This window comes from Dicentrarchus labrax, unplaced genomic scaffold (assembly GCF_905237075.1).
Source record: "Dicentrarchus labrax unplaced genomic scaffold, dlabrax2021, whole genome shotgun sequence".
Lineage (NCBI taxonomy): Eukaryota > Metazoa > Chordata > Actinopteri > Moronidae > Dicentrarchus > Dicentrarchus labrax.
The window spans coordinates 6068842-6092155 of NW_026136724.1; the positions used below are offsets into that span (position 1 = coordinate 6068842).

A 23314-nucleotide genomic window follows, 5' to 3' on the forward strand; every position below is an offset into this window, starting at 1 on the left:
TGATCTCCATCAGCACATAAGTTTGCCCAGCTGTCATGGAATTGTAGGTGTTCAAATTTCCATTTTTGTTTGAGCACTTAAAAGGATTTCTTGTCTTTGTTGGCTCAAAAGTTAAAGGCTAAAAATGAATTTGAAATAGTTTTGATAAAATAATTCAACCACAAGGTCCATTTAGTGGCTGTTCTTGAGCTTTTACATGCCTGTAATTCTTTATATTTTTCAGTCTGCTGCCTCATTGTAGACCTTAACCACTGCTTTCAGCAGTTCAACCATGTTTACTGCTCTGATGTTCATAAATGGTTGAATGACATCTCCCTAACTCTCACCTTAGCTTTATTGTATTAAGATTAAGAGTCATTCACATTTAATGCGAGTTTCAGCTCATTGTTTAGCTGTCAAACCCACAACTTTACTGTTTTGCTTCACTCAGTTCGTTTTTTGCTGCACAAGTTGGCTGTTTCCTGCTAACTGACTGTGCACTACTTGCTCAGCCAAACTATGTGAGTCTACCAAATGGCAGACATAGTTAGCGACTAACTGATGAACATAGTGGAGCATTTAGCAGCTAAAGAGGCGGATATTTTCCTCAATGGTTGGTAGAGACCAAACAGAGCTAAATAAGAGTGAAATATTGGACTTAGTCATCCAGCCAGAAACACAATTTCAAATGAATGATAACGTTGCTGCCTAACTGCTGGATGTGTAAATAAGCAACTGTTTGGTGGTGCATTATATTAAATTAAAAAGTGATGATATACCAGTGTTGTGATTGTTTTAGTGCTGCAAACATGGCCTAAAAATCAGTTATGCAGTTAACCAACAGTAATATTATTAGTTAAAGGAGACTTTGCATTTGATGTCTGGTAGTTCTTCATCGTTGAAACAAAGAAAGACAACATCACAAGACCACCCACTGTTTCAAAGGTGATTTTTGGGAAGTGTAGAACAGAAACATCACATCTACAGAGATGGAGACGAACATCAAAAACTTCCATCTTTAAAATCTCAAATGGAGGTGTTCCTTTCCTTCATGTGAATCCTCTGACAAACACACAGAGCAGATCAGGAAGCAGCTAATTTATTTCACTACTCTCTGGATACTTTGCAACGTTCATGTTCACTCATTGACATTATTACACATTCAGGCAGGGGGTGGGATTCATTTCGATTGATCTGCCCCGCCCACCCACCCACGAGCCCCAGAACTGTGCCTTACATTACACACTCACTGCTGATCGGGTCCTCAACCAATCAGGGCCCTGATTACAATCACACTCATCAGATTCCAGCCCGCCATTGGGCCACAGAGATTAATAAAGGCAATGCACTGTTTTTTAAACTAGGCTTTCATCTGAAATATTATATAATATTTTAAAAAAAGAACATTGACAATATTCAATTAACAAGCTATGCGATCAGGACGCCATACAGGAGATATTCATCGTACCAGCCGGCACCCTGGGAGAGACTCTCCACTACATGAGCTGTTGTCGTTCACAGAGCGTTGCATCTTTAGTATCAACTGTCCCATCCCCCCCCCCCCCCCACCCCACGCTACCCTGCGCACCTTACAGTAGTTCCCAAGTCACATGATCTATGCAAAATAAAGGGCTCTTGCATTACAATTTCTGATTGGGTAATTCTTTTTTTCTAACAAAATATGAAAATCTATAGAAAAAAATCTTCATCATTCAATAAAAGGTAGAGATATCAAAAAAGAAAATGTTGGCTCTCCGTTGTCTTTCAGTTTGGAGGCCAAATTCCAGCTAGAGGAAATTGCACTTGAGCAGCTGAATGGGTCTGTGAGGGCATCGCCACGCCAGCAGCAGGGTGGGATTTCATTTCTTGCGGGCGTGCTTGTATTTGTCCACGTAGGCCTTCACCAGGTTGGCCACCTTACTGGAGTTCACCTCACCACTCTTGCTGTGACAAATCTGAGGAAAAAAACAGATAAAATGTCAAATTAAAAATAAGGAGACAAATAAAAGCAAATACCAGCAGGGGAAAATGCTTATTGCCTTTCCAAGGAAGGACTGAATTTAACAGTGTTCATCAGCTCTAACGTAGACATGCGTAACTATGTAGCTTAATATCTACAGCAGAAACAGAGTGTTACTTCAAAGACTACATTATTTTGTGGGGTTACAGGTTACGTTCACAACCAGCACATTCATTGCATACTATTTCCCCACTATGGAAGCTGGTTTTAGCCAACAAAATCACTGGCTAGAAATGAGACGCCAACTTTTGTCTACTACAACATTCACTAAGAAGTTCAATAACAATTCTTCCACCCTTATAGTAAACTGCATGTGTGCTATGCAAGAACAAAAAGATTGACAGTAGCGTAGCGACAGTAACTAAGCGTGGTGGGGCTTAGCAAACGGTCAACTGGGAGAAATTCTCAATTTACCTTCTCTACCGCTTTGCGGACAATCTCCTTGTACTCCTCCTTTGTGATTTCCTTCCTTTGGTAAAAGGGTTTGATGGCTGTCTTCACTTCATTTATAGCTTTCTCTTGGATCTGTTGTTTCTAAAGCAGAAAGAGGAAAGAGGTTTGAAAAAAAAAAAAAAAAAAAAATGGACAGAAAAACAAAACCCTTTCTTGAAGAACGCTTTGTGATAAAGGGACGGGCAGCCCGGTGGCAGCTACCTTTTCTTTTTTGGAGCTATCGGCTTGAGCCCTGTTATGCTGGCCGGACTGAGTTGTAGAGGATGGTAGCACCTGACTGTGTGCCAGCTGGCCCTGGGTCGCCATGGTAATACCAGCTTTGGTTGGGGTGGGAAGAAGGGCGGGTTTCCCATAACCCACCATTGTATTTGCCATCTAGGGCCAACCAAAGAATAAGAATTAACATTGTGGAAGGTCTGCTTACTTGTGTATTTTATTTCACTATATTTTAACTTCTGTCTACATAATATAATATAACATACCTGTGTCGCATAGCCATCAGGCTGAGCTGCTGCTGTCTGGCTGCCTTGGTGCATGGGTGGAGGCGGCGGGGGAGGCGGTGGGAGGCCTTGAGCACCAACAGCGGGGACCTGAAGCAGTGGTACGGCAGGGTGGAGGTGCACGGGGACCTGAGGAGGCATGGCGTATGGTGCTGCGGGCTGCAAGCTGACCGGCAGGGCTCCTCGTGGGCCCTGCATGGGGTATTGGTGAAGAACATTCAGCTGAGGAGGAATCACGTTCATCACAGGAACCGGAGCGTTACCCGGGACGGCTTGGGGAGGAGGCTCGCTTTTAGGGGGATCTGTAGAACAAGAATCTGTCAGAATTTGTCATCCTCTAGGAAAGTTTAACTGTTGATTTAAAGTACTGTATATTTATTCATGTATAACCATATTTAATGAGTTTATCAATGATGAAATACTTCACAGAAGTGTTACTGGATTACACAACAAATGGTAGACTCAAAAACAGATATTGCGTGAGTAAAACAAGTGTGAGACTTTCATAGGAATAAATTAATAACTTCAAAGAAATCACTCTTTCCCCTTAAATGAACTGAAGTGCAGATGCCTGGGGGTAATTTGTGTTTGTGCCTGTTCACAGTTGAGGTACTGAGCACTGCTACAGCACCAAGATTATCTTCCCCTGCTAGCCTCAAACATTAATTCCAAACACCATGACTACTGCTCCTATTTTAGAGAGAAAGGCTGATTTATTACTTTTATTATCTGCATTTTCTCAAGCAGTAGCAGTAGTGTTTTTAGAGCGGTTATAAATAACTGTACAGAGGAGACTGAGGAGGGTTGTGACCTGCTGCTGCTGCCGGCTGCTCCTCCTCTTGTCGGTTCCAGCCTCCAGGTCCTCCTCTCTCCCTCTTGGAGTAATAATCCTGAACGTCTGCGGGTAGCGTCCTCCTAACAGCCCAGCTGGATGCCGATGACCAGCCTGACCGGTCGAGCATAGAGTCTCCGGGGTCCGACTCTTTCCTCCGGCCACCGCCCCGGTTTTCATTGAAGCGGCTGTACGCGTCATTCCCTGAATTGTTGCCTGTACCTGAGAAGTTGTTTCTGGGCTGCCAGCGGCTGTCGGATGTTTCCTCCTGCTGGTTGTAAAAGCTACGGTTGCTGCCACCGCGGCCCGCACCCCGACCGCGTTCGAACCCTCCGCGCCCCCCCCGGCCCCTTGCCTCTCCTCTGTTCCCGCCACTGTTGCGGTTGTCTTCCCAGCGCGAGCCGCCGCTGGAGGCCGAGTCCCGGATCCTGCCATCTGCATCACTGCGACTCTTTTCTGTGACCCAGTCAGGATTTTCCGACCAGCCCTGGCGTTCAGGGGAACTTTCTGTAGGCACACCATTTTCGAAGCGCCCAGCGCCTCCGTGATGCCTCCGTCCCTCACCACCAGACCCGCTGCCCTGCCCAGACCTCCAGCCACCTCTACGCTCCTTCCTCTGGGGAGACTGCTCTCTCGAGGTCGGTCGTTCAGGGCTTGGAGCTCGTCTGTAGGACCTTGTTCTGGAACGCGACCTGGACCGAGACCGGGACCGGGACCTGGACCTGGAGCGGCTCCTGGATCGCCGCCTCCTCCTTTCACGACTACGCTCCCTCCTAGAATAGTCTCTCTCTGCGTCCCGGTCCCTGTCTCTTTCTCTGCTGCGAGCTCGGGATGAGCGGCTCGAGGGCGGGCTGCCATCACGTTCTCTAGACCGCGAGCGCGAGCGCCTCGATGGTTCTTGCTTGGAGTCCCTCTTAGGTGACCAGGTAGAGGTTGGGGAGTGGAAGCGAGAGCGCCGCTGTCTGCCATTCTTCCTCTCTTGACTCCTTTCTCTCTCGCGTTGGTCCTTGCGGCTCTCGTCCTTGGCGACTTGGCTTTCAGAAGCATGAGGTTCTGCAGCAGCTGGGGCAGCACTCTCCTTTGGTAGCTCGAAAACAGGATCCTTGTCATGCTCGCTGATGGGTGAACTGCAGTCCATGGCAACAACTTCATTGTCATCCTTGGATTGACTGTCATCCTTGGTTCCTTCCACAGAGCTGTCAGCCACTGAACGCTCCTCTGATTCAACCTTTTCTGTATCAGTGCCCTCGGAAGCTTTGGAGTCTGGGACAGCTAAATCATCTTCTGACTCTCCGGCAGAGGGGGAAGCCGGTTGTGGGGAATTCTCACATGATTCAGGCTTCACTTCCTTTGAGTCTTCGTTGTTAAATTCTTCTGACTCTGCGCAGACCTCCATGTTATCATCCAGCTCATCACAGTGTGGAGACATCAGGTTGTCCAGCAGAGCGCTGTGAGAGTCGGAGGGGGATAGTGAAGCCCTTTTCTCATCTTCTTTTTCTTCAGAGGAAACAGGACTTGGCGGCTCTTCGTCCTCCCTCCCCTGGTCGCCCTCAGAACACGACCCGGGGCTGTTGTGAGCTGAGTCTGAGCGACAAGACAGGTCATCGCCTCCCTCATCCGGTTTCTGTTCATGTTCATTAGATTGTTCCTGAGTGACATCGCTGTCCTGTCCCACGTCGTTACTCAAACCTTCAGCGCCTCCTCGCTCATCAGCAGAGTTGAAACCGTCCTGGTCTTCATTGTGGCTCCCTTCGGCGTCAGACTGCGGCTGCTCTGAGTTGTTCAAATCCTGCTCCTGATCAGTTTTGTCTTTTTCCTCCTCCTTCTCCATGTTGTCGTCCCCATCTCCCTCTTCCTCCTCCTCACTTGCTGCTGGGCTGTTAACGACTTCAGGAGAACGTTTTTTTCTTGCTGTGGCTTTCCTTTTCCCACTGGCCTTTCGGTTTGTTACCTGTTTGCCCTTCCTCTTGGCTGGCGCCTGAGAAGCCCGGCCCGGTCTGGTGGGCTGGCCGGTAGATGAGTCAGAGTCTGACGAACTGGGCTGCGGCGGTGATGGTGGGTCAGATGCTGGAGCCTCTTCCTGGGTTTTATTGTTGCGTCCAGACCGCCTGGCTGGTAGAGACTCGGTCTCTTTGGTGGGCGCTTTGGAGGTTGAAGCTCGGCCACCTCTCTTCTCTCCTCCTTTGGGACATGTGATGGCGCAGACAACACCTTGAAACACTGTGGGGGAGAAACGATATGAGCCAGGCCCAACTACATTTACACATACAATCAGCAGTTTCTTTAAAATCTTACAGAGCAGCAACTAAACTATTTAGATTATACCGCATTTAGAAATCCATCAGGTAATCTATACTGCTTCAGTTTCTCTTTAACATAGAAAAAACAGTAATCATGCACCTAAATGTATCATATAATAAAGCATGACTTGTATTTGAAGCCCACCTTCAAAAAAGAAAACTCTAAACTGAGACTAAATAATGAATTTGCTTATATCTCTTAATTTACCCATTTAGATTCCAGTGTGTAGGATTTAGTGGCATCTAGTGGTGTAGTTGTGGATTACAGCTCCCTTGCCTTACCATCCTGTTCCAAGTGTGTAGGAGAAACTACGATGGCTGTGAAACTTGAAGGCAAAAGGCCCTATTTAGGGCCAATGTTTGGTTTGTCTGTTCTGGGCTACAGTAGAAACATGCTGGAAACACAACGATTCCTATATTCAGGTGATTATACACTAATAAAAACATACCTATGAATATTATATTCAATTTCTGCCAATAGATCCTCCTAAATGTTACACACTGGACCTTTAAGTTCCAAACTCAAAAAACAAAAAGATTCATGACAAAACCCTGTCGAGACAAGACTCACCAAAATGACCAGGGCCAAACAGTGAGCTGGAGGAAAAGGGAGATGAGCCAATGAGTCCTAATGGAAATGGGCTGTGGTTCCAACCAGTGGGATGGAAATTCTGCCTGTAAAAACAACAAAAAAAGACACTGAACAACTTAGCGCAAAGATACCATCTGTTACATTTCTGACAGGGACAAAAGAAAAAAAAAAAAAAAAAAACACAGTAAGGCCATTGTCGCAATTTCTCTCAGCAATTGAATTAGTAATGCCACACTTTCTTTTAATCTTCACACTACTGTCTTCATCACTTTAGAACTGTGTGTTATAACTGGACACAAACTGTGTAGAGGTGTGCAAGAATACTGAGTTGAATATATACTGCGCTGAATCTTGATGGTAACAACTGTGGCGACTGTCTATTACAGTCTTTAAAGGGGGCACCATCATCCCAGCATAGCGCTCTGGTCTTTATTAGCAATTTGATGGTGTTTAGCCTTTCTGCTGGTCAAACAGAGGCAGAGTGCGGCCAGTTTGTGGTGCAGATTGTAACATTTAACCAGAGAGGGAGCATGGATGATTACGTGAGTCACAGAGAGAAAACCCGCTGCCCCAAAATAGCACAAATCAAATTAAGTCTGCCCATGGTGAAGGTTTAATTTCAGCTTTGGGAAACACAGCTTGCATTTCCCGAACAGCAGAGGAAAGCCAGACCGATAACGCATTTGCCTACTGCAGAGGGGCGGCGGGTGCTAGTGGCTTCTCTAATTATCTTCCATTTATTTCCTGTTAGGCTCTGTAGGTGTCTAAAAACATTATGCTTTAAAAAAATATTTCAATAAAAAAAAACAGCATGTATGAAAACATCATCAGATGTCATGGCCACGGGAACTGGGGGTGCTGCAGCACCCCCTAGTGGCGAGAGGGATAATTTTCAAAAATGTATTAAAAATATTTTGCACAATTTATAAATTCCTTATGAATATTTTGGGAAATGATTGACACACGTAGGCTATTACATGTATTTGGATTTTAATTTAATTATTTTTAGGCCTAATCAACACAGGTTCACGGAAGTTACGTTGTCAACGTCAGGCAGGCTAGTGGTTGCCGAGTAAAGAGGTTTCCTGCTCGTTCAATGCAGCATACATCCATGGCAGCAGCAGACTAGTAAATTTACATAGCCTAATGACAGAAACGAGGAGGAAATATGGCACAGAAACGCATTTTGGATTTTTTGGGAAAACCACCACCAGTGGAGAAGAACACTAGTACCACAACCACGACAACGGAGAGCAGCCAGAGTGAGGAGACTGTTCGCCCGCCTCTGCCTGCAGTTGCACCGGCAGGCCCAGCACCTGCAACCCAACCTAGCGTGATTGGATTAGACGAGCCCTTCCAGCCAACATCCAGTTTAAAATTTCCTGCACGGCGTGGTGATAATGAAACGTTCTCATGTTCTGTGGCACCGGCTTGGTTTGCTAGATGGCAGTGGCTGCATTATGTGGAAGAGACTGATCATATTTTGTGTTTTGTTTGCCTGAAAGCAAGCAAGACAACCCCTTCGTGAATGCCGGCTTTTCAAATTGGCGTAAAGCCACTGAAACATTTTTCGATCAGAGTTGCACAACGAGTCAATACAAAAGTTGGCTGCTTTGGATGACGTCCCCATAGATGCTCGCTTATCCAGCGCTCATGCCAGAAAGCAGGCTACTGCTCGACACTGTTTGGAGCTTTTCTTCAGGACCATCCGATTCCGTGGCAGCAAGGGAATTGCCTTCAGGGGCGACACAGCACGCGAAGGAATACTGTATGACTTGATGCTGGAGCGCACCTATGATCTCCCTGAAGAAAGAAAATGGATAGAAGGAAGAGTAGGGGTGGGTTAAAATATCGATATGCCAACATATCGCGATACTTTGCCGCCCAATATAATATTGATTTTTCAACTCCAGAGCTCGATTTTTTTTTTAAGAATAATGATTCATGTTTTCATGTTATTCACGCGTTGTGAATACAGTACGCCTTCCGTACCTCCACTCCGGTAGATGTATTTCTGTATTAGAGAGAGCAGCTGAGGTCTTTCCAAAATGGCTATCAAAATAACAACGCCTCTGCAGTTCAAAGCAGACGTTTGGAAGCACTTTGGCTTCCAAGTTAAAAAAAGATAGTAAGAACAATGGGTTGGATAAAGATAATGCCGTTTGTAAGCTTTGTCTCGCTGCCGTGAAATATTGTGGGAACACAACGAACTTGCGAGTTCACCTAGCACCTGAGAGAGTTTTCTCTACTGCGGGGGACATTATCACCGCACAGAGGAGTGCACTCACCCCAGAGCACCTTGATCAGTCAGGTACAAGTTTTAGGCCTATGCATGTGTCTGAATGTTAAGGTTTACCATTGTATTTATTTCGTTTACAATAAGACTATGTGCACTTTATTTTCCTCATACTTTTCAGCTCAGTGTGTTCAGTGACATGAAGCATGTATGTAATATACATGCACACAGGCATTTAATTTTCATATGACCTGTTCAGTGACACAATAGGAGCACCTTGATCAGATTCTTTCTACATAAAAATCTAAAAACCAAAGAAGTCAGGTCAAAGTTTTAGGCCTATCCATGTATCAGAATGTTTATGGTTTACTACTGTATATTTTGTTTACATATATACATTTACATTATTTTCATATGACCTCTTCAGTTCAGTGTTCAAACAGTGACACAATAGGGGAAACATTATTTTCACTTATTTTTGTGCATTGTCACTGAGGGTACTTTATGTTTTCAGCTGCACTGTGAGTCGTACAGACGGTTACAATGATTTTAGTTTGTTGGTCAGGGAAAAGAGATTAATGGTTACTTTGAGATATTTACAGTAGTTTCAGTGACAAGAAATTAAATGTACTTCATTTTGTGGTTTCAACTGCAGCGTGTAACACCGCATTTTATTTTCAATATTTTTTTCAGTGAATGTTGTGTAAATTAATAAAATGGAGAGGCTGTTTTGAATGAAATAGTTTTGACTCAATATATCCTCCGATCAATATTATCTGATGTACATATACTTGTGTTTTCATCTCTATATCATAATATCATGATATCGTGATAGATGGTGATACTATTGTATCGTGACCAAAGTATCGTGATACGTATCGTAAGGTTCTTGCCAATACTCACCCCTAAGGAAGGAACAACTGGATGTCGGACACTATACAAAATGAAATAATTGAAAAGTTTGCTCATGCTATCCAGAGGGAAATTGTTGCCCGCTCATCGCACTGCTGATTTTATGGCCTCACAGCTGAGGGTACAACTGACATTAGCGCCACTGAGCAGTTCTCCTGCAGTCTGAAATATGATGACAGCAGCTTTGAGCCTCACACTGTGTTTTGGGGATTTTATAACGCCCGGGACAGCACTGGAGAAACTCTTTTCAGTTGCATCAAAGATATTTTTAAGACTATAAGACTAAACATCCCCATTGAACGCATCGCAGGATTTTGTTTTGATGGAGCAGCTAATATGTCAATGTGTTTTTCAGGCGTGCAAGCTCGGCTTAAAAGAGTTAAACCCGCACTCACTTTATGTGCATTGCAGCAACCACTCACTGGATTTGATTCTCCAAGAAGCTGTGTGTGAAATGAGTCTTGTGGCCGATACTTTGAACTTTGTTCAGGGTGTCTCATCTGTAATAAGAGAGTCATCAAGGCAAAAACAGCTCTACCAATTGTTTTTTGGCTGTGATGCTGTCAACATCTTAGGCCTTTGCCCGACAAGGTGGTGTATCCGTGACATGTCCCTTAAACGCGTCACTGCAGCTTACCCCACTCTCCTGACTACACTGCACGAGCTGAAGGATGACAAGAGTGTCGGGGGGACAGCAGAGCAAAGATCGGGGGACTCTACAAACACGTTTTAAAAAGGGAGAACATATTTCAGTCTTTTATGCTGCCATGCCCTGTTCAAGCCCTGTGAAGCAGTTGCCACAAGCCTACAGAGTGCCACAGCAAGTGCGCATGGTGCACAGGAATGCACAGGTGTGCTGAGAGAACAAATAGCCACACTCCGGGATGATGCAGTTGTGGACGAGCTGATCCGCAAGGTTGCAACCTGCGCATCACAAACCTCCCTGAAAATGCCAGACACCACCACCCCTAGGGTGAGCAAAACCCCCAACTTCACCAAACCAGAGAGCCAGAGGCAGTGGCGCATGGCGCACAAACAGTGGATTGGCGACGTAGCTTTTTCGAGGCTATTGATGTGATATCGGCGGAGCTGGACAGAAGATTTGATCAGGCCAGTATGAAACTTGCCGCAAAGCGAGAGAGAGCTGTTATCAAAGCAGCAGAGGGAAGGAACGTCAATCTGGAGGCCCTTCAGCTCCCGGAGGAGCTTGACACAGACCGCCTTGAACTCCAGCTCAAAATGCTTGGGCCAAGCATCGCCAAGCAGCTTGCCGATGTCACAAAAGACAGAGGGTCTAAGTGTGTCACAGTCCAAGATGTAGCATCATGTTTGACAAACTTCACCAACAAACAAGAGCCATGTTTTCAGAGACAGAAAAACTGATCGAGTTATGTCTGTGCCTACCCATCTCCATGGCCTCATCCGAGCGCACTTTCTCTGCCTTGCGTCTTTTGAAGACATGGGTACGCAGCACCATGACCCAGAAAAGACTCACACACCTTTCACTGATGCATGCCCACACATTCTGAACTCCCTGGACATTCGTCCCCTCATGAGAGACTTTATCTCCACGACCCCAGAGTGCGCACCTCGACATTTGGACACCTGTAACCAGGGCACCCTGCCTGTAGCTCAAAGTAAGAGCATGGTGCCGCCGTGCACTTTCATATCTATTCATGCAGTTTAACGTCACACTATAGTATTTTTGCAAGGTGGTGGGGATGGAGATGGAGAGTGTTATTTTGATTGTGTGTTCTTTGCGTAATGGATGTGGAGAACTGTTCAATAACGTGCTTAAATAGTCAGAGATTATTTCCTGTGGTGGTGTGCGTAAAAGGATTTTGGAGCTAATAGAGTCACGTGTAACATAAACGTAGACGGTGCAGTGACTCAGGTTCATGCCAGCTGACCAAATCTATTGCACTGTTATAGCGTTATTGTGAAGTTTCATTAATAGTGCATATATTCATCTGAGAACTGATGATGTCTGTGTGTTACAGACACTGAAGTGTATATGACAATAAAGTAGTGAATCTCAATCTACTTATTTTTAAATGTATTTTAAATAGGCCTATAGGCTCATAGGTTTTTTGTCCAAAAAAACCAAACAATTTTTCCACAGCACCCCCTGTTCAAAATTACTTCCAGCAGCCCTGTCAGATGTAGAGAAATAAGACACTTTGCTGCATTTAAAGTCATTCCCAGTCAACAGTCCTAAACTTTTTTACCCAACCTGCTCGTATTTATGGGTCTACTGTGTTACACATTGTGTGTATCCTATCCTTGAGGTCTAACAAATGAGTTGAATGCATGTCCTTCCTCACAAAACATTTGCAAAGCTAATTCTTTGAACACTTTAAATGTTTAGAAGGGTCATGTTAAGTTTTAAGTGTTCTCGCCTTTGTTGGAGCATTACTTGACTGCTGCCTGTAAATCAGTGGACTATTATAAAACCATCTGACACACATGTTCGCATTGCTTTTGTAGAAGTTCTATTATACGGAAACCATGGTGTGAAGTGTTATTTTTTAATACATTAGCTCAAATATGAGTATTTAAACAGTGTTTACCACAATAATCACAGTGTGAAAATGTGAAACCCTTGCATACCTAACACTGTGTGTGCAAAGTCATGTTTAGATGGATATTTATAACAGTGTATGACAATTGCAAAAATGTGTATTTATAATCCTTAATGATCACAATGATTAAGAGCTGTCCCTCGCCTCTACAGTCTGCTTCTTCAGAGTTCCTGTGACTCAGGATAACTGACTGCACTGCTCTCTGGTTAAGAATACAGGAGGAGAGAGCCAAATGTAAGCAACAATACAGCCTTAATTTTGTTCAGTCTGGCTCTTAAAGCAGATAAACTGTCCATCGATATGCCTTCACATTTTTCCTGCAATTGATGTAATTCAATCTTCTAATAAATAAATACCGCATGTAAGGATCTCGCATCGGTGCCGTTTTTTGGTTGCACTTATATTAGACTGAACATAAAAGAGAAAACTGCTATTTGGTGTGAACTTGGCCTTGGAAGTGTTATTCACAACAAAAACAACAAACAAAGCGATATTAGTGCTCAGTTGGGATATCATTACCTCGAGGTGCCGCTAGCAGGGATGGGAGCAGCAGGAGAAAGCCACGGACAATCTTGCGGCTGAGGCTTGCACTGTTTGAACCCTGTGTCATATGGTATGTCCTCTGCCACCCACACAGGCTCTGCACTGCAGGGGGATAAGAACAAGATAACACTCATTTATGAGGTGCTTCCCAATGTTAAGAGTGAACCACTTACACTTTAACTGTTAAAGCTTTCTTACATCCCTCCTCGAGAGGCTGCAGACTATTCTGATTGCTTAAATGATATCAGCCTTTGACACTGGTGGGAAATACACATACAACAGGAAGGAGGCTGTGACAAAAATGAAATACGTAATCAGTAATAATGTGTTTAAATTAAAAAGCGCAAACACAGCATTTAGTAGTAGCAGTTTTCCTTGAACTCCAGCAGGGGGCTCTTAAAATGTACCGTCCCCCTAACCTATAAACTGGACTACTGTAGTTCTCTTTGATAGTGAGACAACTAGTGGACAGATCATCATCACACCAAAACATCTCATTTCAGATTTCTTGGTGTTGTATTAGTGTATGGTCATAATTCATCATAAAGGGAAGCGCAACTTACATCTCCTGAGTTGATGTTGTTAATGAGACACAAGGAGACGGTGACCAGGTACAGCACTCTGTTCCTCTCACCTGGAATAAACACATCAAACATTGCTGAGACTAAACGCTGTAGAACATTACATTTCCATCAAAACATGAAGATGGGGCAGTGAAAAAGGAACAAACGTAAAACACCTTTTTTCTGCTCAGTGAGGAGGGGTCCTCGTCGTTACCTGGAGAAGACATTTACAGACTGTTAGATTTGCTGACAAAATGCGAGTGGGGTCACGCATATTCCTGGAGGAAGAAGGGTTTTAACGTACATTTCCTCACGAGTCCTTTTGATTTGGCGTCTGCCGTCCTCTCAGCCTTTTGCCGTCTCAATCTTCTTGCAGGCTTACTTCTGACAAGAAAACACCAAAGCTTGCAATGAAGTTGATTTCTGAGTCAAAACATTCAAGATAATAAGACATTTGACACTAATAGTAGATCTTACGAAGCATTTTCTCCACTCTCTCTAAAGTCCTTTGAGACTGGCTTAAGTTGCTAACCTTATGGTCCTGTAACAAAAAACTTGCTCCCACTCACTTCAGACAGACTTTTTGTTCGGGGTTTCTACAGCAGCAACTGTCAGCTTCAGGTTGAGTCGCTCGCTTCCTCACAGGAACCTTGAAACAACAAACACAGAAGCACATTTAAAGTACATGTCAAAATTGACTACTTTTTGCCTGACACAAAGGTTAGTCGAGGCTTTGTGTGCTTGACTGACAGTGGACCCGACAGAGGAAAACAGACACAATGTAAACAAACTGACTGTTAAGCCAAGGTCAGATGTAACTACATCAAAACACAAGAATTTTCCCCTTGTGGTGTGACGGTGCAGAAGAAGTTAAAACCACATAACACCTAAACTGACATCTGCAGGTAAATACATTTTAAACTGTTCAAAGTGCAAACTAGTCAAATAACAAATTGGCTTTATGCAAAGACGTTCTGCCTACAAACACAGACCATTAACGGCATGCAGACAGGTATATGCACAGACAGGGGACATCCACTTCATAGGGAACGTAATCTCTGAGTTAACAGTGTTGGATTACAAAAAGAGCAGCAGCCAATGGCCGAACACCTGCAGAATCCAGACTGACCTGCACACAGCTGAGATTCCCGTCCCATCTGTAAACATTAGTGAAAGGTCGTCTGTCCACCGGGCAGGAAGGAGCCATCTGCAACTTCACAGTAAGTTCAACAAACAAAACATCACTAACATACAAATGGAAAAAAGGCACGCAGTTTAAAATATAAAACTGTTCATGCTGGTCTATATGCTTTATAGGCCCACTCTGAGATTATTACATTCTTAGGGAAATACTAAATGTTATTTTTGGCATAATCAACAAATTTAATCATGTTTTTTGGCACAATGTCAATATCAGTAATTTGCTTAAAAAGATCTAATATATTGGTTGATGCCTAACACAAATACTTGCTTATTTAGACGTTAAAATGAACATACGATACACATTTCTGTGACAGTCTGCAGAAATGTCATGTTTCAACATTTATAAGCCACCTACACAAGTTCTAACAAGTCTAGACTGGGCCAACACCAATTCGCTACTGCTGATAATACTATTTCACAACTGTGTTATCACTTATTTCATGAAATTCTAGCCTGAACGTAGCAGCACTGAGCGTCACCTCTGCCCATGTGAGGAGGCATCGGAGGCAGAAGACGTGGCAGCAGCTGTCGGGCATGGCGAGCTCGCCTCCAGCCAGGACGCCCAGGCAGATAGGACACCTCTCCGCCTCCTCAGCATCCGTCCCATCAGGTGGGCCCTGGCCGCCTAAACACACAGGAGACACACACACACACACACACACACACACACACACACACACACACACACACAATGATACAGATATATTTTACTAGGGGATGCGTGGATATACTACAACTGATGGATCTTGCTGTTCATGCAACATGTATGTTTGAACATTTGGGACGTAACCAGTCTGGTACACATGAAACCTAAATCATCACTGTGCTCACCACTTCCACCTCCAGTCATGTCCGCCCCGGGCTGTCCTGATCACCACTACAGCACAGAGAAGAGAAGGAGAGAACATTAAGATGTTGATGCAAAGGGGAGGAGTACAGATGATAGGTAGGTACACTATGTTATGTACTTTGTTTTGCCCACAGGGAAATTAACCTAAAATCTCATTATCGCAGCACCAAGACACAGAAGGAAATAATGTAAAAGACCTATTTGTCTAAGTGATTTGAAACCTGGTAGATTGCTGTGTTCACATTTCCATGAGGGCTAGTGGTTGGCAATGTTTACACCATTCTACTGCTTACTGGGGAGTTTTGAAACAAGTGTAATGTGATAGCGACGTTGTATGTTTGGTGTGAGGTAAGCTTGTTCAAGATTTGCATGTTTATTTCATCTTCTGATCAGATGGGTTGGTCACTCCCTGCTTAACTCTGCCAACACAGAGTCACACAATGAAATATATTACTGACTAAAGTAAAGTAAGGAAAACCCTTATTCTCCCAAGACCATTTGGATGGACACATCAAATGCAGAAAAAAATGCTCTTATCAATCAACGATCAATAGAAGATAATTACCACTGGGGATGAGTTATTGTTACTAGAATCAAATATCACAATATTTCACAACCAAAACCTGTATTATGGACCTATGGCACAGTACTGTGACAGTATGAATCGCTTTCAAATGGAAAATTACACGCAAGATTATTTGGAGAAAGACCATCCTTAGTTGCGTAGATATGATGACCACAAATGTAGAGTCATTCGTGGTTCATTTCAACTAACTAGTTCAGCCTGTTTGGTTAAAAAAAACGTAACTCTCTTTACTACGAGACCAGGAAAAAGAAAAAAGCTACATCACGACATTGTGTCAACCCAAATTCCTCACAACATTAAGCTAATTATAATTATATTGTATAAGAAATAAGTGCAATAAACAATATTGTTGTAATTTAAAGCCTCTTCAGCATAACAATACAAGTACACCATTTAAAAGACCAAAAACTTTCAATTCTTAATATTCAGACATTGGAATTTAAATGTGCAAAACATATGAAAATATTCTAATTAAATATCAGGCTTAGGCTTATAATGGTAGGGGAAACCCTGATGTTTATTCTAGCATCATGTTGGCCAAAATGTTGGTGACACTCAAGTAAACACAACGAGCAATATCGAGGTCAGCCAAAATCAATGAGGTCATGTCCATATATCATACAACATACGACATTAAGACAGGCGATAATTACAAAGCCATAAAGCTGTCATCAGAAAGGAAGTGAAGCCGTCGCATCCCGTTAGCTCACTTGGTAAAGCGTGCACCCTATGTACTAAAGCTGAGTCCTCACCACAGGACCCGGGTTCGATTCCAGACCATGGCCCTTGGCTGCTTGTCATCAAATAATAATACTAGTTAAACCTACAACAAGGATTTTGACTGGTTATGAAACAGTCTAAATGTAATACTGATGCCTCTATAAGCAACCATTGGCGAGATGATTGGCTATTTCTATAAATGTATTCTTAAAGCCTGCCACCGGGTTGGATTCAGTTGGATTCCCCTTGAATTCAATCAAACGTGGCGGTGGAAACATTACTGCTTTTATCCACTGGGGCCGCCAAAATCAACATTTCAGTTTCCCTCCTTTTTCCTCTGGTTTTGAATTATTTTCAACTCCTGCCACCTTCGGCTTATTTACTTAACATATAATCTATATTTAATCTAAAAGCATCTTTCATTTGACATTGTATACACCAAGTAAAAGTTTATGCAGGGCAAGCTGATTTGGCCAGTCACTGGCAATCTGCAATGAGATTTCTTTTCAGCAAGAATACACATCTTCTAATGTTAGGTCATCACAATGCTGCTTATGAATTGCTTATTCCAATGTGTTTGTGCACAGACTCTCAGCTGCTCTGACATATTGATTTAACGCCAACAGGAACAAAATAAGTAATGTTTCAGTGTTTTATTCTAACCACACAGACAGCGAGTGATGGGACTCCATGGGCTGCTTTGAATGGCATCAGATGATGGTGTTTTTAGCTACTTCCTCAACATACAGTATGTTTGAGTTACTGTCCCCACCCTTGCCGACTGCCTCACTATTCAAGATGCTGTTTGCATCAGGCAAGGACAAATAAGACGACAACAAAAATAATGGCATCCATACAATGTACTGCACTGAAATGTAAACATTTACTCAATATCTTATCGTGCAAGACCGAGCTATTGTAATTAGTCTGTTATGTTGCATTTGAGGGCCACACAATGTCTTGCAAACATATACCATTAAAGTTCCTTCTACCACACTTCCTCTACATATCCATATGTGCTGAAATGTTATCATAAATTATTAACATTTTTGGCTGCTGTGTCAGTGACAATATGCACGAAGAAGAAACTACAGTACAGTACGTGAACGCCCCGAGCTACAGCCGGTGTTTTGTTCGACATGGCGGACCCCATGGAATGAGATGGCATCTGTCGATTAAAACGGCTCATACTAAAAAGGTAACAAAAGCAAATCGATCCCTATATTCAGGTGAGTATACACTAATGAAAACATACTGATGAATATTATATTACACACACTGGATGGTGACGTATAAGAGCAGAAGGAGGTATTAAAAAGCTGAACCTTGATAACCTGCTACGCAAAAAAGCTCTTGTAGACAAAACTGACGTGCGCCTCCTCTACAATGTAAATACAGTTCAGCGTTAGGGGGCTGCCTCAAGAACTGAGACTGGTTTGCTCAGACTCCTTTGCGTTTTCCACTACAAGTTCCTGATGCCGGTGGAGGAGATCGTTAATAGTGAAGACAATGTTAAGGAATGATTGTCCTAAAGCCATCTCCTCTGCAAATGATAGGCCCTTGTTGTTTTAATCGTGGTAGTCTGTAATGCTGAACTGTTTCTAAAATGAAAACATCTATGGTAATTCCACGACACGACACCATAGATCTGTGATCAGCTCTTTTGGGTCAATAATCTTGACCTGGTCCATTTATTGGCTGGGTTGTTGTGATGGTAATAGCTCACCGCTTAAAACTTTTCAAATCGAAATCACTGTTAGTTAAACACTCTTAAGCCAACACTAGCTCTAGAAGTGAAAGTACAACGTTTTCACATTTGATTCTCTGAGTCACTTTGTTTGGCAACAGTGGCAAACAACGCTGGCCTAAAACCAACACAGACAGCTACTGACAAGACTTCATCAGGCGATCAGGCGAAGTCTGAATCCTCTACTCACTTGTGTTTTTCAGACTTCATTGCCCAGACTAAACTGTTATTTACATTCAGAGTCATGTTGAACAATCCTGACTCCAGCAGGCCACAAGGCTTCTCTATCTGTCTGCCTGTGAGCAGGAAGCCTGTGGCGGAGATTTAAAGCCTCTGATAGCTGATTCAAACCCAGTCCCGGCTTTGACCGCTTCCATCATGACGATCTTAAAATTTGACAAAGAGAAACCTGTTCATCAAACTCACGACCAGAGCCTCGGGTGATGGAGGAGACCCTGAGGTTTCATTTCTACACACTTAAAATAAACCAAGTCAACAGAGGCCATTAGTCCCTAGCCCTGTGCTCCAACTGTCATCTCAATTTACACATTTCACACCAGCTAGCGTTAAACTAGCACACCGTTAGCCCAACGTCAGATTCAATCCGTGAGTTAACCTGCATTAAAAGGGGAGACTGGAGTAGATACCTACACAGCGGCGGAGCTGACAGGCACATACTTGTGGAAGCTTGCAGCTGTTTGGAGCCAGCACGGCCTGGCTCCTGGAGACACTGAATTAGCACCAACTTGATCAACCAGTGCCAACACGACGGTAACAACATGGTTGTTGTTGGTTAGCCAGACAGCTACTGCTAGCTAAAAACACAGCTACCTGAGAGCTAGCTGGTTGTTGTTAGCACAGAAGCAAACATGGCTAAATAGTGTCTAATATTAGCCGCGACGATTGCACTGAAGGTCACAAGTTAGCTAGCTAGCAGCAAGAGGATTTAGCTCAAAGCTAACTAGCTGCTTTGAACAACAGCACCTGCTTACGTCGCTTTTAGCTTGCTAGCAGTTAGCCGCAGTTAGCGCTAGTTAGCTAGCGCCGAGTGTTGTTACTCACCTTTAAGTGCTGCTGCGGCTGGTTCGCACCAAGTAAACTGTTTATGGCGTCCAAACTCCTGCTATGAAGTGCTGACGAATCGCACTATCCGGGAATTGTTTTTGGCTAAAAACGAAGCGCAGCTTTCAGAAAGTCTCAGCCACATGTCTCGCGGTCTGGCTGAGAGTTGGTGCAGCTGGCGCCACCTACTGGAACCGCCGAGCATTACAGAGCCTGGAGAGTGGATTTATCCCTCTGCTGCCATTTAAATTACAAAGAAACAACAGCAACAGGTGGGAGAGTAGCCACACTCTGTTTTAAGTTTAACTCATGTGGACATAATTGATATGCTTTGCTGGTTGTCTCCTCTAGTTGCTGATGTATTTGGCAAATTTTCAAATATGTATGAAACATGTAATTATGTTTTTTAAAGTGAATATGAATAGTGTCTTTATACTTTCAGGTAATCCCAAAGAAAATCTGGTATAATATCTGTATGGGTTTAAGTAAACAGGGTACTGAACATTGGTGAGTGCAGTAAACATGGTCCCAAGTCCCAGTCCCCCTCTTACACACCTTCTATATCAGGTGTGAGAGATTCATATCTAAGTCTGTCCCTTCAAATTAAAACAATATAATAATAAACTGTCTATTGGCTCACAGAAGTGGGTGGGTAAAGCACCTTTCTAGTCTTCCAACCACTCAAAGCACTTTACACTACATGCCACATTTACACAGTGATGGCAAAGGCCATCACAAACAGAAACTAATACTCATTCCTCCACATTCATACACCGATGCAATGTGGGGTTCAGTATCTTGCCGGAGAAGTCAAGAGTTGAACCACCATTCTCTACTAAGCGGACGAGCTGCTCTACCTCCTGAGCCACAGCTGCCTCAATGAATCAGTATTACTGTGCTGATTATAGGCCGACATTTGAATAACTAATTATAATAACACTCTAGCCTGTGTGTGTTCACGTCTTTCATTTTATATATATATTTAGTATATTGTTTGTTGTTCTGTGTCCACAGTAAAATGCTAGCACAGTGTCAGCGCAGTGATGACAGAAGAAAACTAAAATAAAGTGTATATAAAAGTCTATTTGACACATTGACCTGAATGTGTTCAGAAACATGTCTGCTGCCCTCCAGTGGACACAGACAGGAACTGCGAAACTACATACAATCGTGGCTAACACAGTGTTAATATCAGTAAAATTGTTCTTAATATGTGCGCTATTAATGTGATTATTAAAAACTACAAGGTAACATCAATACTGGTAAAAGACTGTATCACTTAAACCAGACTTTATAGTCTTCTTCAGTTCACTGGCCCGTTACACTTCATGTTACAGTTTTGTTTCAGTCTCACAGCTCTCATCAGTACTGCGACACAGCGGGAAACTGTTTCCATCGTAAATGCTTTCAGAAACGTGGAGTTCACTATTTGGCCAGAAACAAAGTGGAGTAGTTAGTATCTAAAGAGCCAGATATTTCCCTCAGGAATGGGTGGGAACCAAAACAGAGCTAAAGGAGAGTGAATATTGAACTCATTCATCAAACACAACTCCAAATGAGTGCTAATGTTGCTCTGCGTCTGCTCCATGAGTGAATAAGCCAGTGTTTGCTAGCACGTTCTCCATATAAACTTCATTATTTTCTATTATGTCAGTGTTGTGTTTACGGGTTCTTGCGCTGCCCTCTGGTAGCATGTAGAATCGTTGTGTTAATTACCCTCCAGTGGTCGCAGTGAGAAACCACGGGACTTTTGGTAAATAGAATAAAGCCGAATCTTTGCCTGGGATGGAAACACTGGTTGGGAGAGGTTACTTTCATCACACTACAAAATTGAAGCTTCTCCTTAAAACGCCTTGTGGCTCCTCATAGACACATTCATAACTCAAATAGTTAAAATGTAGCTAGTCTTGCAGAAGTTGTTGTATATTATTATTATATATTATAAAGTCAATATAGCATTTCTAGAGCATGAGAAACAGAAAAATTCAGTTTTCAGTTGCTCCATAAACGAGTGAATATAAAACAAACTACATTGTAAAAAAGAAGCAAATGATTTACAATCATCATTTTACCGATGAGCCTTTTTCACAGAATATGATGAATGATGGCTTTATTCCATTTAGCTGCTTCAGTTTCAGGGCACTGATATTGTGCCTTACTGGGACACTTATAAAAAGAACAGAGCCATGATTAATGTTATTAGTAACACCCGCGCTTTTCCTGCAATGATAAGCAAAATGTGGAAAAGGACAATTAAGACAAGTCTCAATTATTTAGTGTGCTGTGAAGAAGTAAGACACAATTCATGTCTTACATTTGTGGTTGTTAAATGAGCAGTGATAGCGACCATGACGTGAAAAAGAAAGCACCTGAGCAGTAAATACACAATACTGCCTGCACTTTCTAATTGGATGTACAGCAATGAGCACTGAGCAACAGCAAAGATGGAAAATAAACTCACATAGAGATCTCATATTACGCTCTAAACACTAACAAAATGTGACACTGTACAGCCGTTTGATGAATACAGAAAGTTCTCTGTAATGTAAGATTAAACACACAAAGTAAGTTTTGGGAGCTGTGGGAAGCGGAGCGCTCAGCAAAGTCATTAACAATTCAATTATGTTGAAAGGAACGAGCCAAAGGAAAATGTCCAGTGGTTAAAGAGAACAAAAGGATGAGCTTGCCAGCAAATGAAGCTTGTTAGGTTATATCAGACAAGAGGACTGTTTGAAGTCCCAACTACCTAGCATGAAAACGGAGTGCTGAATATTAAAAACACTGGCATCTGTTCAGACGTCTCTCCTTTGGCACGCAGCCCAGGGTGTAGTGGTGAATCCAGGAGAAGACTCTGTTGGTGTTTCTACACCAGTGGTTCCCCACCTTTTTTTTTTTATCAGATGAACTGAAGTACTCCTTCATCGACACGTTCCAAACGTAGATGTTATCATCCATTATTTTTAGCATTGTGAGCCGTTTCTCCATTACTTTCAGCTATTTCAACCATTTACCTATTGCTTTAAGCTATTTCATCTGTTTCTCCATTACTTTTAGCCATTTTAACAGTGTATCCACTTTTAGCTAACTATTCAACTGCTAATGTTTAGCTTACTGTTAAAAATGTTTCAGTCACCTCTAGCTAACTATTCCAGCCTTTTATTACATTTAGATATCTTTCAACTCTTTATCAATTACTTTGAGCTATTTCAACTGTTTAGCCTTTGGCTAACTGTTAAAGTTTCAAACTACTTCTAGCTAACTATTTCAACCTTTTATTACATTTCAAATGTTTAACCATTTACGTTTACTATTCAACTGCTTATTCATTTTTAGCTATAACAAACATTCCAGTTACTTCTAGCCAACTATTTCAACCTTTTATTTCATTTAGACCGAACTGTTATCCGTGACTTTTAAATTTACTCTCCATTGCAGCAGTGTTCGGGTGCTACAGCTCACTCTGTTTTTGGTTCATTATTTGAGCTACTCCACAATCCTTCCAACTGCGTAAGTACCACCTGAAATACAAGTACCCCTGGTTGGGGATCACTGCTCGACAACTGCTGCATGCGCTTTGATAGACAGTAAAGTGGGAGAAATTGATGGGAAGGAAAAAAAAGAAAAGAAACAAGCG

At 42.8% G+C, this 23314-nt stretch overlaps 1 protein-coding gene across 7 annotated transcripts; it reads right to left on the reverse strand.

Annotated features, from left to right (window-relative positions):
- Positions 1 to 911: 911 nt before the first annotated feature.
- scaf11 (SR-related CTD-associated factor 11) lies at positions 912 to 19870 on the reverse strand. Of its 7 annotated transcripts, none has more exons than XM_051391928.1 (15): positions 19681 to 19870; positions 15547 to 15592; positions 15195 to 15340; positions 14642 to 14719; positions 14082 to 14161; positions 13817 to 13896; positions 13689 to 13726; positions 13513 to 13607; positions 12926 to 13051; positions 6656 to 6759; positions 3764 to 6004; positions 2935 to 3254; positions 2654 to 2827; positions 2414 to 2533; positions 912 to 1934 (listed from the first exon to the last, which is right to left on the reverse strand). In XM_051391928.1, exons 2-15 carry the CDS (start codon positions 15563 to 15565, stop codon positions 1839 to 1841), a joined length of 3717 nt encoding a protein of 1238 aa, XP_051247888.1. In that variant the 5' UTR covers positions 15566 to 15592; positions 19681 to 19870; the 3' UTR covers positions 912 to 1838. The 7 variants fall into 7 exon arrangements, with proteins under 7 accessions (XP_051247888.1, XP_051247887.1, XP_051247892.1 ...); XM_051391927.1 differs by having other exon boundaries at positions 13817 to 13893; positions 14642 to 14725; XM_051391932.1 differs by having other exon boundaries at positions 13513 to 13583; positions 19681 to 19869.
- Between the last annotated feature and the right edge of the window lie 3444 nt (positions 19871 to 23314).